The 16,730-nt window shown below is 35.2% G+C and overlaps 3 protein-coding genes across 5 annotated transcripts in view; 2 read left to right on the top strand and 1 right to left on the bottom strand.

Moving 5' to 3' along the window:
- Positions 1 to 4,341, bottom strand: part of LOC129943498 (uncharacterized) — a 49,963-nt gene extending 45,622 nt beyond the window's left edge. For 2 of the 3 annotated variants that reach the window (XM_056052994.1, XM_056052995.1), the window contains exon 1: positions 3,318 to 4,341. In XM_056052994.1, coding sequence (XP_055908969.1) covers positions 3,318 to 3,902 — 585 coding nt within the window. In that variant the 5' untranslated portion in view covers positions 3,903 to 4,341. The remainder of the gene's footprint in view (positions 1 to 3,317) is intronic. The other variant, XM_056052996.1, reaches the window with a different exon arrangement.
- Positions 4,342 to 7,651: 3,310 nt separating this feature from the next.
- On the top strand, positions 7,652 to 8,573 carry LOC129938742 (40S ribosomal protein S13). Its single transcript, XM_056046470.1, has 3 exons — positions 7,652 to 7,749; positions 7,975 to 8,102; positions 8,171 to 8,573. The coding sequence occupies exons 1-3, from the start codon at positions 7,727 to 7,729 to the stop codon at positions 8,473 to 8,475; spliced, it is 456 nt and encodes a 151-aa protein (XP_055902445.1). The 5' UTR covers positions 7,652 to 7,726; the 3' UTR covers positions 8,476 to 8,573.
- Positions 8,574 to 15,341: 6,768 nt separating this feature from the next.
- LOC129943237 (uncharacterized) lies at positions 15,342 to 16,375 on the top strand. The gene is made up of 2 exons (XM_056052540.1): positions 15,342 to 15,935; positions 15,995 to 16,375. Exons 1-2 carry the CDS (start codon positions 15,786 to 15,788, stop codon positions 16,253 to 16,255), a joined length of 411 nt encoding a protein of 136 aa, XP_055908515.1. The 5' UTR covers positions 15,342 to 15,785; the 3' UTR covers positions 16,256 to 16,375.
- The last annotated feature ends 355 nt before the right edge of the window (positions 16,376 to 16,730 follow it).

The raw sequence follows: 16,730 nt of genomic DNA, 5'->3' as shown, positions 1-16,730 counted from the left end.
GACGATTGTCAACTTATGCAATCTGACATTGATTCTTTATCAAATTGGTGTCACATCAATAGCCTTAAATTGAATATCAAAAAGTGTAACACGATTTCATTTTCCAGAAAATCTCATGTTTTGTTATTCAACTATGCAATTGAATCTCTGGATCTAAATATGGTTTCACGTATTTAACACTTAGGAGTTATTCTTGATTCTCAACTTTCTTTTAAAGGTCATTTCTATTATTTGGTTCCTAAGGCCAACTCGCTGGTAGGTTTCATTAAACGAAATGGAAAAGACTTTAAAGATTCTTTCGTGTTATTATCCTTTTATGTATATATCTCCCGTTAGATCAATTTTGGAATACGCAGATGTTATTTGGAGTCCTATTTATATACTTCATTTGGATCGGATTGAAAAGATTCAAAGACGATTTACAAAATATATATTTAAGAAAATGGGTTGGAACTTTAGTCCTAGTTATGAGGCTAGATGCCAATTACTTGAAATAAAGTCGTTACAATCAAGAAGAAAAATTCATAGAGTAATGCTTATTAGACTTACTATGGTACCATATTAAATGTACATCTCTTCTTGCCTTGAGTACCAATCTATGTTCCCGCTAGGTCTAAGAGAGCTAGAGTCTTCTTATCCCAAAGAATTCACATGACAAATTATGGTAGTAATGAAACTTTATCAAGATCTATTGTATATTTCAATGAAGTGTCTTCAAATATTGACTTTTTTAATCTTAATCGTAATAAATTTAAAACTGAAGTAATATATTTATTCACTTTTTAATTTTCTCTTGGAGTGCTTATATCTGTTAGCTGTACTATTGCTTGTAGATTAAATAAATACAATATGCAAATACTATGAGGCCTTGAAAGCTTACCTTTAAACTTAAAATCATTAAAAATTAAATACGCATATGATCATAAAACGGTTATTGTGTACTGCTATTATTTTGACCGCTAAGATATACAATTTAAGACCATTGGAGTAACATTTGGAAAAAACCGGTATGTTCTAAAACCAACAAAGTAATTAATTAGATGGCGCAACTGTCCATTGAGAAGTAGAGCTTAGTGACTTACAACTGTCAAGCATTCCTGTGTGCGAGTACTATTGTCAGGGATGGAGAGGACCTACAGTTTTAAGCCGAATTCGAATGGATAAATTGCTCTATACTAGGATACATTAATCGGGAGGTTACTCCCGAAAACTTTATAGCTTCTGAAGCTAAATAAAATAGATACATTTAATAATCAAAGAACAGATCTATGTTGTGTTATAGCTATTGCTCACAGTTAAGTGGAGTTATTACTTCTTTGAAAATAAAACTGCATTATTCACTTCATAGTTTTGCAAATCCCAATAAAATCGGTCATTTCGTTCTCCATCAATTTAGGAATGTACGAGGTGTGTTCAAAAACTACCCGGGATTTACGTTTTTTCAAAAAAATATTTATTTATTCGTTTATATCAATATGGTTCTCTTCAAAGTAGTCCACCTTAGATATAATAAACGTATGACAGATTTTTTTCCAATCTTCGAAGCACACTTGATATTCACATTTTGATATGTCCTTGAGCATTCTCAGCGATTCGGCCTTTATTTCTTCAATCAAGCAAAAACGCCGTCTTTTCATAGGTCTCTTTAACTTTGGAAACAGGAAAATGTCACACGGAGCCATATCTAGTGAATATGGAGGTTGTGGCATGACTACGGTATTGTTTTTGGCCAAAAAAAAACAAGCAACGACGATTGAGCAGGTGCGTTATCGTGGTGCAAAAGCCATGAATTGTTTTTCCATAAATCTGAGCGTTTTTTTTTGGTTTGCTTCACGTCGCATAACTTCAAGGTTATACTCCTTATTAACCTTAATAACTCTTGACGCACTATGTCATTATAATCGAAGAAAACAGTAAGCAAAACCTTCACATTTGATCGAACTTTACGTGCTTTTTTCGTTGGTGGCGTTGAAGGTTTCCAGGTGGACGATTATGCTTTGGTTTCGGTATCATAACCGTACACCCATGTTTCATCACCAATTATGACCCTTTCAAGCAAACTTGGATCGTCGTTGACGTCATTTAACAGCTCCTGAGCGATGTTCATGCGATTGTTTTTTTTGGTCAAATATTGTTTAAACAAGAAAAAATCGCCGAACTCATAAAAACACGTTGAACCTTAGCAATTACCGCAGATAAAGCAAACAGTGAATAGGTACAACTGAAAATTGAATCATATTTTAGGGACATTTAAACCAAAACAAATTTTGACCTTCGTACTCTCCAGACCCGCAAAATTTAAAAATTCCGGGTACTTTTTGAACACAACTCGTAAAAAACCTACATGCTATTTTTTGTATAGGTTTAGTTATATAACATTAGCACAATAGTAAACATAAATTTGCCGCGCATAGTTGTATTTTTGATACGGTCTGTAAATGCTGCGAAATGAAGTGTTGCTTCCCATTCAAAATACATGTGTTTGATCAATCTAATTTAATAAGTTCGTATTTTAAATATACTTTTTTATATTCTTGCATATTAAAAATACCAACTACATATGACTTAAATAATAAAAAAAGGCGCTAAGTACCTAGGTATATCAATATCAAAACGACAAATGACTAAATAATGTGTATAAAATGAAGAAGAAAAACTAATATGTACCTCCTACTTTCTTACAAATTGCATTTGGTTAGTGTTTTTGTTTTAGATCCAATTTAGGGCACCTGACTTATTGAAATACAAATAATGATTCATAATTATGATATTTCTCTGACACTTATTATTCTCAATTCTAAATGTAAAATATTTAACGTGGCGTTACATCTAAAGTCCTACCTATATCTGTTTCGTACCTCTAATTAGACACACAAAGACTTTTCACGTTTACAAAACTACCTAAAAACAATGCAACAAGAAAAATAAAACAAATAAAATTTTCTTCTAGCGCATGTTATGGAATAATACTTAACTGTGTTAAAAAAAGTACCTATACAGTATACATACACAAAACCGGTCACATTTGTATTTTGTGTACAGTATAAGTATGCCTTAAAAATTATCTACCAATGTACATATTTGTTAAACAACTTCACCCACAATTTTTCACTTTTTAAAGTTTTGCGCACATTTAAAAAAATCAGCTATACAATGTTCATATTTCATTTTATAATTTATGTACCTACATATTAAAAAAATAAATAAATATTAAAACTCATTTATTCGAATTGTTCTCAATCCAAACACATATTAAAGCATTGGAAGTGGGGGACCCTAAAAAAAGAAGAAAAAAAAAAGAGAATAAATTAGTTTACCTCTCTGCCATTTTTGGAGACCGATTCTTCATCGGCGGCGTCGTCGTCGTCATCTTCCAAAATCTGGCGATTACGGCGATTGCGGCGGCGAATGCCGCCAACCGGCGTATCATCTTCACTCTTGTCTTCATCATCATCATCATCATCACTGTTAAAGACGAAATTTGATTTTTTACCAAGTTTACCTCGCACTCTTCTACATGATGACGACGATGCAGAAGCTTTGATCTCATCGTCATTATCGTCGTTATATTCATTGTCGGCTTTTATGGAATTATTTGTTTTTCTAGAATTAATAATTTTCTTATTGTTTGTGGTATCTTCACTCAGGCCGCAACTACTGCTAGAGGAGCAACTTTCATCCGAATCATCATCAAATTCGATTCGCATCACAATTCGGCGCTTCTTTTTGCTACCACCACTGCCGCTACTTACTCCTGCAGCAGCTCCTCTTGTTGATGAGGAGCATGATGCAGATGCGGAAGCATTTCTGCTACTTCGAGTAATGCGCCTGCTATTGGCGGAGGTTGAGGGTTTTGCACTGTAATCACTGCTACTATCACCGGAATCACCTTCACCGGACATAACTCACATTAAAAGTATGGAAATAATAATGCAAGAAATATACATAAATTTTGTATAAAATTGTATTGATATTTAGATAAATTCCACTATAATTATTTTAGAAAAGTTTTTAAGTCTATAAATTTTGCAATTATATTATACATATGTATATATATTAATTAACATATACATATACGTATAAACTATATATTATTTTCTTTTTCACTACACTTCTTTTCTTGTCGCAGAGAAAATACAATTTTGTTGTTAGATTTTCGTCTTAAAAGGTTTTAGTTGATGGAAATTCTAAAGTAAATTAAATACTTTAATGATCTGAAGTGATTTTAATGGAAAATAAGATGTAAATTTTGTAGTTTTTCTACTAAAAATAAAATAATTTGCACTGCACTAGGTTTTGTTCTTCTTTATAAACTCAGCCATTTTATTTTATGAAGAACAGTCGAACAGAAAGGCAAGGCTTTGAACTTGAGTAGGGTAGAGTTGGATTTTGGATGTTTCAATTTTGTGTGGTGAATGTTGGCTGCACCTGCAATCTGCAATACGGAATGTTTTAGTGGTTTTTGGAACTGTTCGATTCATTTATATTTTAAGTTTTCGCAATTTTGAAAGTTGGAAAATTATAGGCGAGATATAGGAGATAATAAAAAACCAATAGACACGTTTTTGTACGAAAGAGAATTTATTTAACAATATTGAAGCCAATAAATGCTAAACACAGTTAAGTTGCGGTACGTGACTATTTACCTCCACCGGTTTACCTCTGCCAGTTTACCATCACTGGTTTACCTCTGCTAGTTAATAAACTGGCGGTGTTGAACTGGCAGAGGAAAACAGGCGGTAGTAAACTGGCAGAGGTAAACTAGTGGAGGTGAACTGTCCCGCTTCGGTTATGTCACGAAAAATGTTTTCTTTTTTGAATTTAACCTTACTCTCTGTTAAAGCCGTTTCACACCAAACCCAAACCGGGTTTTCGGCTAAATGTTTTCGAAAACCCGAAAATCGTTCACATCGAACATTTACACGTTTTCATTTGATATTTAAATTTGTTTAACATCGGCTGTCAAATTTTGTATTGATGAAAAAATTTGTGAGTAAAATGTTTTATAAATAAATAAAATTAATTCTAACCAATTCAAATTGAGAGTTTCAACTGAAGTTCTGGGGACGGGTGGAATGAGCTCACGACATGAACAAACAAGAACTTCAAGCTCGTTGGCTGCAGCTATCCTCTTAGTTTACTTCAACCGGTCCAAACAATTCACTAATTAGAAGCTAATTGTGTAGAACGCTGTCATAGAATCAACAACAAGCAAAACTATAACAAGAAAAATTCATTTTATTTAAAACATTTTCTTCTTCTTTCACAACAAATTCAATACAAAATACTGAGCTTATTGCTTCCGTTGGCCAAATGTGCCTTCAGAATCGCCTTATCTGTTGCCACGCAGAATTTTTTTCTCTTGTATATTCTGTAAATAGAAAACGAAAAGAAATAATTCTTATTTTGTAAGGAAATTGTATCAATAATATTACTAACATGGTAAAAATGAAATATTTGTTTTGACAGCAGCCATCAGCTGTTTTGTTTACATTAATTTGAACGCTGAATGTTTCGAAAGGTTTGTTTTTTTAGTTCAACTTTGAATTCCTATTAGTTTTCGGGAGGTTTTATATAAAGCTTGTGGTTTACGAAAACTTGTGGTTTATCAAAAATGTATGGCAAAACTTGAGTTTTCGATGTAGATTTTCGAAGAAAACAGATATTTTTGCGAAAACCGGGGTTTGGACTTGGTGTGAAAAGCCTATTAGGTTTGTATTTTGACTTAATTAATGGATAGTACGGCTTTAAAACAGGATTTTTGGTAGGTGCTAGGGTGGGTATATGCAAAGTTTCTTTTCCATTTGAACAATATAGAAGACCTTTTTCTATTTTATTTCTGCTATTTAAAAGCACTAACCTAAAATTTTTGCAATTTTTTTTAAATTTATAAATAATTTAAAAATACAATATAAACAATTATATTCTTAAGCAAAAAAAGTATGTCATCACTGTAACAAAAAAACATGGAAGAAATGTCAAAATAAAACATATTTCAGTATGTTTTGTGTAAAAGAGTGAACTACCTTGAATACAAACAAATATTTCATGCCCTTAAATTGAATGTGTAATTCCTGCTACATTAAAGAAAAGTTGTGCTATCAATTCTATTAATAATTTAACTTTATGGTGTAACAAAATAAGTGCATATAATGTAAGCTTTTTAAGGAACTGTCAAGTCTTAAAAACCTTTTCCAAATTTATGAATGTGATTTCCTGTGGTTTCCTATCTTAAAATTCCAGTTTTGTTATATAAACATAACTTTTATCGTAAAAAAGCTCACAATAATCATGCACTTATGTATATTCAAAAATATGCTTGTCAAAGATCAAAATATTTTGACATCCATTCATAATATTTCACAATTTGTTTTGTAATAGCATTTTTCACACTAATTTGACGCATTCTCTTATGCCACAACCTCTGACAATGTCGAAAAGGTTTTCATATTTTATGTGGCTTTCATTTTAGTTATCATTGGTGTAATTTTTTTTTTAGTTTGAATGCATTTAATTATGAATTACATTAATTTACTCATCAAAAATTGTATTTAGTTGTCATTCAAATTAATTTTCTAACAGGGTTTTCCATTGGTAAAATAAATCAATTTATTCTTAATCCAGATATCAATACACAAATTTCCACTGTTTTGTATTCCAATGGACAAAACAATTTTATTTATTTTTGATTTAAGATCAAATCTGCAGACAGATTTACCCCTATTTGCTTCAATACTAATACAATTTTGAAAAAAATGTTTAGATGGGAATTTGACAGCTCTAACGCACTCGTTAGCACGTATAAAGATCAGCTTTTAAAGGAAATCTAAATTTACCCATGGAAAAGCCCATGAGATAAATGGCAAGCAATCAGACTTTTGGAATAAATGTATTCTTATCAAAGCCTTAACTTCTAACGGGCCTTGCACATGAGAGCGAACAACGAATGAAAGAATTTACGAACAAACGCGATTTTACACATTTCCATTTCAAAAAGTCAATTTCAAACAAAAACACATTTAATTTATAAGAAACCAACTAGCAGTTATTTTATGACGATCAAATTTGTATTTTATTCTCTAGAACAAGACAATTTTGTAAAAACAATTTATTTGTAACAAATTGAAGTGTGGTTGCTTCAAACTGTCAAACTCTATTCGAGTTCCACATACCATCCACACTGCATCGAATAAATTGTTCGCGCTTCGACCTCAAAGTAATACTACTCTTGTTTTGTTTGTCGAAAAGAGTAATTATAAATTGAAAATTTGTCGCTGTCTACGAACATCGCAGTTAGTAGCTCATGATGCTTAACAATGCGTGCTGCTACGCTGTAATGAAAAAATTCCTTACCTACATTTACATTTAAAAACAGTATTTTTCACATTTTAGCTTTGTGGACGTTGTGTATGTTTAAAGCAAAATTCTGAAGGTATTTTGGGATTAAATTCTTGATCAGGCAACAAGTTATTGAAAACTATTTTCCAAAACAAACAAAACGTCAGAAAGAATTTACTAAGACTTGTTCTTACGCCGCCTTATGTTTGTGTGGGATATTTCGATTAGCATCCAGTGCGTGCTACGCCTTACACAAAAGTGTTTTCTCCACTCTAGATTTTCACTCTTTTATATTTACTGAATGTTGTCTACACTTTCATGTCAGCCATGTTGTTCAACTCTCCACTTCCGTTCCGTTCTTTTTCGTGTACATTAAAAATCTGACAAGATGGGTCGTATGCACGCTCCTGGGTAAAAATACTATTTTTCTTAATTAAATAGCTTAAATCTTAATTAAATTGTGAATTAAAATGTTCATCAATCTATCTTCCATAGTTATGCATTAAAATTGTGTGTTTAAAGTACATTTTTGAAAGTGATATTGACGTAGTCGCTATACATGTGCTTCGAGCAATTGTAATTAGCATTGTGAGCTCATTTATTAATAGCCAATTTCTGTCTTCTTTAAATATACAGCAAGGGTATTTCCCAATCCGCTCTTCCCTACCGAAGGACAGTTCCTTCATGGCTTAAACTTAACGCCGAAGATGTCAGGGAACAAATCAAGAAATTAGGCAAGAAGGGCATGACCCCCTCCAAAATCGGTAAGTTAACTTATGAGATGTTTAATTGTGGTACAAGTAAACAAGTCGTTTCTACTTCTTATTTTTAGGTATCATCCTTCGTGATTCATATGGAGTTGCTCAAGTCCGTTTTGTCAATGGAAACAAGATTCTCCGTATTATGAAGTCGGTTGGTCTCAAACCCGACATCCCAGAGGATTTGTACCATTTAATCAAGAGGGCAGTTGCTATGCGCAAGCATTTGGAACGCAACCGTAAGGACAAGGACGGTAAATTCCGTTTGATTCTTGTAGAATCGAGAATCCACAGACTCGCCAGGTACTACAAGACCAAGAGTGTACTCCCACCAAACTGGAAATACGAATCAAAGACCGCCTCTGCTTTGGTTGCTTAAGTAGTTCAGTGATAGATAAGTGGTAGTAGTGGAGTCCTTTCGTTTTTTTATTTTTTAACACAAAAACATGGAATAAAATAAGATCCCCTAAAGGAGAATTGTTTTGGCTGTTTTAATTCTAATAACCGATATTATAGATTATCTGAGTCGGGGTGGTGGATTGCAATATTTGTCGATAATTGGCACATTATCCATATGAAATCAGTTTCATTAAAGGAGGATACTCTTGCTTGTTAAATTCTTAACGGAGGAAAATGTCATGACATTTTATTGAAACCATTTGATCAACAAAGTATCGAGCACGGGGTGGTGGATTGCAATATTTGTCGATAATTGGCACATTATCCATATGAAATCAGTTTCATTAAAGGAGGATACTCGCTTGTTAAATTCTTAACGGAGGAAAATGTCATGACATTTTATTGAAAGCATATAATCAACAAAGTATCGAGCACGGCGTTTAATTAAAAAATGTTTAAAGAGCAAATGAAGAATTAAACAGTTTGCCGGTATCCATAATTTTAAAAAATGTACAAAATAAACTTGTTTACAATGGAATTAAATTGAAATCGTAGTTCAACGTTATAGTCCGTGAGCTAGCAACGTTTGGAAAACAAGAATTTTAGGTCAATACATTTTTCGATATGTTGTCATTTTTGGTCTTTCGGTTAGAGTCTGGGCTACCTAGCTATCGGTAGCGGTTGCGTTTGTCAGTGCGCATCCTACCTGTACAGATGATAATTTTGAATTTTAAAAGATTTTTTATTTAAGCTTAATTTTCAATTTTCCACCTATAAATACATAGGTCTCCTAAATATACATTTATTATTGCCAGACATTTTAATGATTGTTTGTTTTTTTATTTTTTTAAATTAAAAATTCGAAGTATTTTTGAATGTTTTTAATTTTTATATTATATTCTTTAAACGTTAAAATTCTCAAATCAATCAATGCAAATTACAAAAATTTTAAATAAAATTTGAAAAATCTTTTCAATCTACAACATCAAGTTACTTACTTACTTAAGGTGGCGCTACAGTCCTGTGTGAACTAGGGCCTCACCCAACAAACTTCTCCATCTAGCTCGGTCCCTAGCTAGATGTCTCCAGTTTCGCGATCCAAGTTGGGTGAGGTCACCTTCCACTTGTGCGCGCCACCTGATCCGCGGTCTTCCTCTACTGCGCTGTCCTGTGGGTGCGGATTCGAAGACTTTCCGGGCCGGAGCATTGGTTTCCATGCGCTCTACGTGACCCAGCCATCTTAGTCGTTGGACTTTTACTCTTCTGGCTAAGTCTACGTCGCTGTACAGCCCGTACAGTTCGTCGTTCCATCTTCTCCTCCACTCCCCTTCGATGCTTACGGGACCGTAGATCACACGAAGAACTTTTCTCTCAAACCGACCCAAGGTGCTTTTATCTGCTTTTCTCGTAGTTCATGCTTCTGTACCGTATATAAGGACGGGATGATACGGCACTTTGGTCCTTTCGGAGAGGTCTTTGCAACTCAATTGCTTTCTAAGCCCAGAAAAACAGCGGTTAGCAAGAGTTATTCTGCGTTTGATCTCAGCGCTGGTTGTTTTCTGCGTTTACAGCGTACCCTTGGTAGACGAAGTTCTTAACTACCTCAAAGTTACGTCTGTCGATTGTGACGTTTTGACCTAGACGTCGGTGTTGTATGTCCATTCTAGACGACAGCATGTACTTTGTTTTGGCCTCATTAACCGTTAAACCCATTTTTGCCGCCTCTGCGTCAATACTCACAAAAGCCCCATTGAGATCTCGCTGAGTTCTTCCGATATGTCAATGTCATCAGCATATGCCAGTAATTGGACAGACTTTTGAAAGATAGTGCCTCTAGTGTTGACGTGTGAACTCTGCACTATTCTTTCAAGCACGATGTTAAAAAAATCGCATGACAGCGCATCACCTTGTCTAAAGCCTTTTTTGACATCAAAAGGTTCTGTTAAGTTGTTTCCAACCTTTATGGAGCAGCGTGAATTCTCCATGGTCATCCTGCACAAACGGATGAGTTTGGCAGGGATGCCAAAACTAGACATGGCTCTATACAGCTCGTCCCTGTAGATGCTGTCATATGCGGCCTTGAAATCGATGAAAAGATGGTGGATGTCGATTTGGTGTTCTTGAGTTTTTTCCAGGATCTGCCGTAATGTGAATATTTGATCAACTGTGGACTTTCCTGGTCTAAAACCACAATGATAAGGACCTATCAGGTTGTTGACGATGGGCTTTAGACGTTCACATATTACGGCAGAGAAGATTTTATAGGCGATGTTAAGTAGACTTATTCCTCTATAGTTGGTGCAGTTTAGACGGGCCTCTTTTCAGGATCTTCCGACCATATCTTACAAATAAGTTGGTGCATGCTCCTAACCAGCTTATCCCCAGCTGCTTTAAAGAGCTCGGCATTCAAGCCATCTGCTCCAGCGGCTTTATTAGACTTCAACTTAGATATGGCAATCTTTACTTCGTCTAAGTCGGGAGGACGGGATTGTTGGCTTTCGTCGTCTATATCGAATGGGTCATCCTGGCTGACAGCGGAATTCAGTTCTTCATCGCCGTTATACAGTCTGCAGAAGTGGTCCTCCCATATCCTCAGCATTGACTGCGGTTCCACTATGATGTTTCCACTTTCGTCTTTGCAGCCTTCGGTTCTAGGTTTATGTACCTGTGAATTTTGTTTCACCTGTTCATAAAACTTTCGAACCTCATTCCTGCTTTTATACCTCTCAACATCTTCGACCGCACGCTTCTCATGCCCTCTCTTTTTCCTTCTGAGAAGTCGGCTTTCCTATCGCCTCTTCTGCTCATAGAGCTCACGAGCAGCTCTCGTCCTTTTATGCAGCGCCGCTTTGCGTGCCTCTTGTTTGGCTGCATTTGCCTGTCGACATTCCTCATCAAACCAGGGGTTCCTTGTTGGTGGCTGTTTGAAACCTAGCACATCAGAGGCGGCTTCTCTGATTGCATCTTGGCAATGTTGCCACTGGTTTTCGATATATTGTGTTGGCGGCAGAGAACTTCGAGAGAGGTTACTTGTAACTCGGTCGGAAAAGGATTTGGCGATCTCTGGCGATTGTAGCCGTTCGACGTTGTATCTTCTCCCAGCACCTCCCTGTCTTGCCTTGGGTCTGGAAATCCGAAGTGCTACCTTGGCTACAACGAGGTAGTGGTCCGAGTCGATGTTAGCTCCTCGGAAAGTTCGTACATCCATGATGCTGGAAGCGTGTCTGGCGTCGATAGCAATATGGTCAATCTGGTTGACGGTAGATTGATCTGGAGAAGTCCAAGTTCCTTTGTGGATGTTGAGGTGTGGAAAACGCGTACTGGCTACCATTATGTTTCGCCCGCAGCAAAATCTATGAGCCTGAATCCATTGTCGGAAGTGTTGTCGTGCAGGCTATTCTTCCCGATTATTCCACCAAAGATGTCTTCCCTTCCTAGCTTGGCATTAAAATCGCCCAGGACTATTTTAATATCGTAGCTCGGGCACTGCTCATATGTTTTGTCTAAGAGCTCGAAGATCATATATTTGGTGTTGTCGTCTTCCTCTTCTATGGGGGCGTGCGCGCATATCAGGCTAATGTTGCCGAATTTAGCCATGATGCGTATGGTCATGAGGCGCTCAATGGTGCACCTATAGCTCAAGACTTCTTGCCTAAGTCTGGCTCCGATGACGAATCCGCATCCAAATAATCGCTGTTGGTTTTCGTGGTAGCAGTCACCATAGTAGATATCGCAGTTTTTCATCCTCTTTTTGCCCGGCCCATCCCATCGTATTTCCTGGATGGCGGTGATATCTGCTTTATATCGTTCTAGGGCCTGCGCTAATTCTTCGGCCGCACGTGGTCTGTTAACAACATCAAGTAATGAAACGAAATTTAAGAACAACCCACTTACTTGACTATTTGATCGAAGATTCGATGACACCCTCTCAGGAATTTGAATCGTATTCGGAAACTAATGAGAACGTGAAGAAATTATCACCACGTTCTTTATGAAAAATTATATCAGTGACCTATTGCACCACCTTACAAATTTGTTAATTATTAACGTTTTCAAATTTGTAAAAAAATAAAGCTTTGCAAATTTCTGTAGGCTACAAAATTGTAGTTGTGATTCACAAATTACAAAATTGTTAAAAAAATTGATTTTTGGTTGCACGACAAAAAGTCTGTAATTGTAAATCACAATCAAAAAAATTGTGAAAAATCTACTTTATAGTGAATTTCTGTTGCACAATATGAATGAGGTTCACAAATTTGAGTCAGTTTGTAAAAAAAAAAATTACAGGCAAAAGACCGTGTGTAAATTTGTCTACAAATTTGTTTTTCATAATTAAGATGTCTTTGCGTAGAAGGCAGAAAAGTGACAGCAGTAATTCGGAAGCGGATGTCATTGTATTAAAAAAAGTTTATCATACGCGTCAAAATTATATTTTTAAACATTATTTTAATTTTAATGAACTATTCCTACTGAGTTATTCTAAAGCAGAAGAAAGAATTAATATTATTGGGCACGGAATAAAACACAAAACGGAAAGAAATGGTGCATTAACCTCAAGACAGCAACTTTTAACAATTTTGCATTGGATGGGTAACGGAGGACAATAGGGGTTGGGGATATGCTATGCATGGTACTGATAAGTCAACAGTATGTAGATGTGTCCAACGTGTCTCCAAAGCTATCGTTGACCTTTTATATGAGGACATGGTCAAATGGCCGAATCAGATTCAAGAATATCTCAGAAAATTTTACTCTATTGCAGGTTAGTAAGCATCTTGTTCAAATTTTCTCTCAAATCAAAATTATTTAGGTATACCACGTATTTGTGGATGAACTGATGGAACGTTAGTTAACATTGATGCACCAAACAATTTTGAAGCTTCTTATGTGGACAGACATGGAAGTCATTCAATAAATTGTATGTTAGTATGTGGGCCTGATTAAAAGTTCTATAATGTCTATGTGAATTGGTCCGGAAGTGTGCACGATTCTAGGGCCTTGCGAAAAAGTCCACTGTATAGGTGATTTGGAAATGGTTTTTGGGCTTTTCCCATTGCCGTTTTACTAGGAGATACCGGATACCCTTGCAAAGACTGGACTAACACCGATTTTACGAGAATTGAATTGAACGTTTTAATTGGGCACACAAATCTACACTCGAAGAATAATTGAAAATTCGATTGGCATACTGTTGGGTCTACAACCTCAAAAAGCTGTAAATACATATAATCAAATGTTGTATAAAACAGAGAAAATGAAAATAATTTTAACAATCGACGAAAACGAAGGACTTGCTAGTATACAATTTTCAGTAAAATTAATAGCATAGCAATTTCGTTGATTAAAAAAACGTTGAAAATACAGTTATCTTAATAAAAATAGCAGTGCTGGTCACATTTTATAAGATTGTCAATAATTTAAATAACGGAAATTTTTACAAAAAAAATTATCATGTTATTGCATCTAACGGTCTTTCGTTTTCATATTAGAGACTTTTAGGTTGAAGTTATACTCTACTTTTCCCTGTGAACACACATTATTTGAACTCTCTGAATATAGAGTGTTGATAAAAATAGCAGTGTTTTTGACTTTAAGTGTTAAAAATTCTCATCAAAAATGATCAGTTACGACTTAAAATGGCTAAATAAACCGAAAACGCTAGGCCACAAAAAAGATGACTACTTAAAGAACTGACAGAACCTTTCCATAGGCTCTAGAAAAATAAGAAATGGACTTCAAATGTCTGTTAACGCTGTCACAATACGAAGACATCTTTTATAAACGAACTCACCAGCCCAAAGTCCACGCAGGGTACCATTCTTGACGAAAAGGCATGTGGCAAAGAGAATGGAGTTTGTTAAAGCTCATAGAGATTAGGCAAAAGAGAAATGGAGGAATGTTCTGTGGAGCGATGAAAGCAAAGTCGTTTTTTTTTGGTCCAAGGGTCGTCGGGAATATGTGACGAGAGCCTAAAATGCAGCAATCGATCCTAGTACACTATAAAAACAGTAAAGCATGGTGGAGGAAAAATTTTGATATAGGTTTGCTTTACATATTACGGGGTCGGGCCTATTTATCCTATCGGGGGTATAAGGGATGCAACCGACTATGTGAAAATTCCCAAGGAGGTTATGTTACCCTATGCTGAAGAGAAAATGACGTTGATTTGGGTATACCAAAAAGACTATGACCCATACGTCAAAAGATGCCAAATCATGGTTTGCGCAGAAGAAGTTATTCGTTATGGAGTGGCCCGATCAATCCCCCGAACCGCAAAACTCAAGAATTCGAAAGAATTGTGGAAAGCAGTGCTTGATTCGCGGAACGCAATACCAGTCGAAAGTTTGCCAGGTTTTAGTGGACTCGATGCCACGTAGATGCGAGGCAGTCATAAAAACAATGGTTATGCAACAAAGTACTAATTGTAAGCTAACATTATTTGTATGCTTTCATAAAATTTATTACAGTTTTTCTTAATAGATCCAGTACTTTGTCATGTACTGCTATTTTTATGAACAGCCATATATTTAAAAACCCGTTTTTACTGTGACAAAGCTAACGGTAAAAAATCGATAAAACTCATTTTCTGTTAATATGAATAAAATATTTTAGTTTGTTATTAGAAGTTTAATGAAATTTATTATAACGTTGGTATTAAAGGCCTTTTTGTTTTATTTGAAGAGCACTACTATTTTTATGAACACAACTGTAATTGTGATTTAAATTTGTAACTTACAACTTCCAAGCATAAATGGTGCAACGGTTAATTGTAGGTTTACTGTACAATTTGTAACACTCATCACAAATATGTGATACAACTTATTTGTAGTTGGTGCAAAGCAAATTCAAATACAAAATTTACAAGTACAAATTTGTGGATGTAATTTGTTAACTGGTGCAATAGGTCCCATGTTTACCACGCATTTGGAAAAGTATTTTTTTTGATAATATCATTGGATAATTACAAATGTAATTGTAATTGTAATTATTGTGAGTTTTGCCCGAACAACATTGCACCCAGAAAATTTGACTTTTCCCTTTTCGCCTATTGTGAGTTTCACCCGAAAAATTATTCATGTTCGAAAAATTCTCCTTATTGTGAACGATCATTTCGGACGGAATGATATGCCGTTAACAGTGATAATTTTCACTTATATTTATGAGGCGAACAAGAGCACAATAAGGCGGAAAATGTAAGTTGTTTGTTTATTTTTTTAAGATAAGAAAAGTTTAAATTAAAGTTTTTTGTTATAATGCAGGAGCAAAACAATAAAAAAAGATCAAAGTGATATGCTGCTTAGTAAAATGCAAGAGAATCCAGAAATTGCCAAAGGCTTTACTAAAGCAAATCGAGAGAAAGTGGCCGAATTTTGTAAGAGACTTGCCTTGGAATTAAATAGTGCAGGGCCGCCGGTGAAGAGTGAGTTTGAATGGAAGAAAGTAAGAATCAATTTTATTGTGCTTGCCAACGACTAAAATGAAAACATGCATGCTTTTAGGTTTGGACAGATCAGAAGCGATACGTTAGAAAAAAGGCATCAGCAAATAAAGTGCTTCAAAAAGGTACAGGAGGTGGGCCAAATAAAACGCAAAAGTTTTCACCTTCGGAAGAGGCCATATTCCAACTTGTAGGAATGAAGGAAGCAGTGGAGGGAGTAGGAAGTTCGCTGTCCTTTGGTTTGGCTCGCCCACAAAATGAAATGATATACAAAGTGCCAAACAATGCGAGTATGATGCTACATTGCACCCGAATGAGGTAGAGTGCGTTGAAGCTGCTGATGGTTATCTTTTTGAAACGGAACTCATACAGGATGACAACAGCGTGCAACCAACTCCTACAACATCTCAAGCCGCAAAGAAAAGAAAGATGAGTACCAACGATATCATTGTGGAGGAGCTACAGACACAATATCAATATCTATCAAATATTTGATGAATCGGTATTATGAGTATCAACTTTTAATTTTTGAACCGATTGTGAATAGTTTATTGTTAATAACCATTTTTGATCTGGTATGACGTTTCAATTATTGTTTTAAAATTTTGTTATGTGGCTGGAGTTGAAATTGTTTTGCGAAAATGTAAGTTGTTCTAATAAATTAGATGCCATTTAAAAAAAAAATAGAATAGTAGGTAAAATAAAGCAATTAAAAAGAATGTTGGAATTAATGGGACAAAATCCTGAAGTGTGTTACCTACAAGCTCAATTTCAAAATAACCGAAACCGGGTATCCC

The sequence above is a fragment of the Eupeodes corollae genome, chromosome 1 (genome assembly GCF_945859685.1).
Source record: "Eupeodes corollae chromosome 1, idEupCoro1.1, whole genome shotgun sequence".
Classification (NCBI taxonomy): Eukaryota; Metazoa; Arthropoda; class Insecta; order Diptera; family Syrphidae; genus Eupeodes; species Eupeodes corollae.
The sequence above is the reverse complement of the archived record's forward strand: the minus strand, read 5'-3'. Positions and strand labels throughout refer to the sequence as shown.

What these genes read in the sequence shown, in the direction of transcription:
- LOC129943237 (XM_056052540.1), top strand. Translation starts at nt 15,786, where the DNA reads ATGCTGCTTAGTAAAATGCAAGAGAATCCAGAAATTGCCAAAGGCTTT. An exon ending in GTGAGTTTGAATGGAAGAAA is followed by an intron (nt 15,936 to 15,994) that starts GTAAGAATCAAT and finishes GCATGCTTTTAG; the next exon opens with GTTTGGACAGATCAGAAGCG.
- LOC129938742 (XM_056046470.1), top strand. Translation starts at nt 7,727, where the DNA reads ATGGGTCGTATGCACGCTCCTGG. An exon ending in GGTCGTATGCACGCTCCTGG is followed by an intron (nt 7,750 to 7,974) that starts GTAAAAATACTA and finishes TTAAATATACAG; the next exon opens with CAAGGGTATTTCCCAATCCG. An exon ending in CATGACCCCCTCCAAAATCG is followed by an intron (nt 8,103 to 8,170) that starts GTAAGTTAACTT and finishes TCTTATTTTTAG; the next exon opens with GTATCATCCTTCGTGATTCA.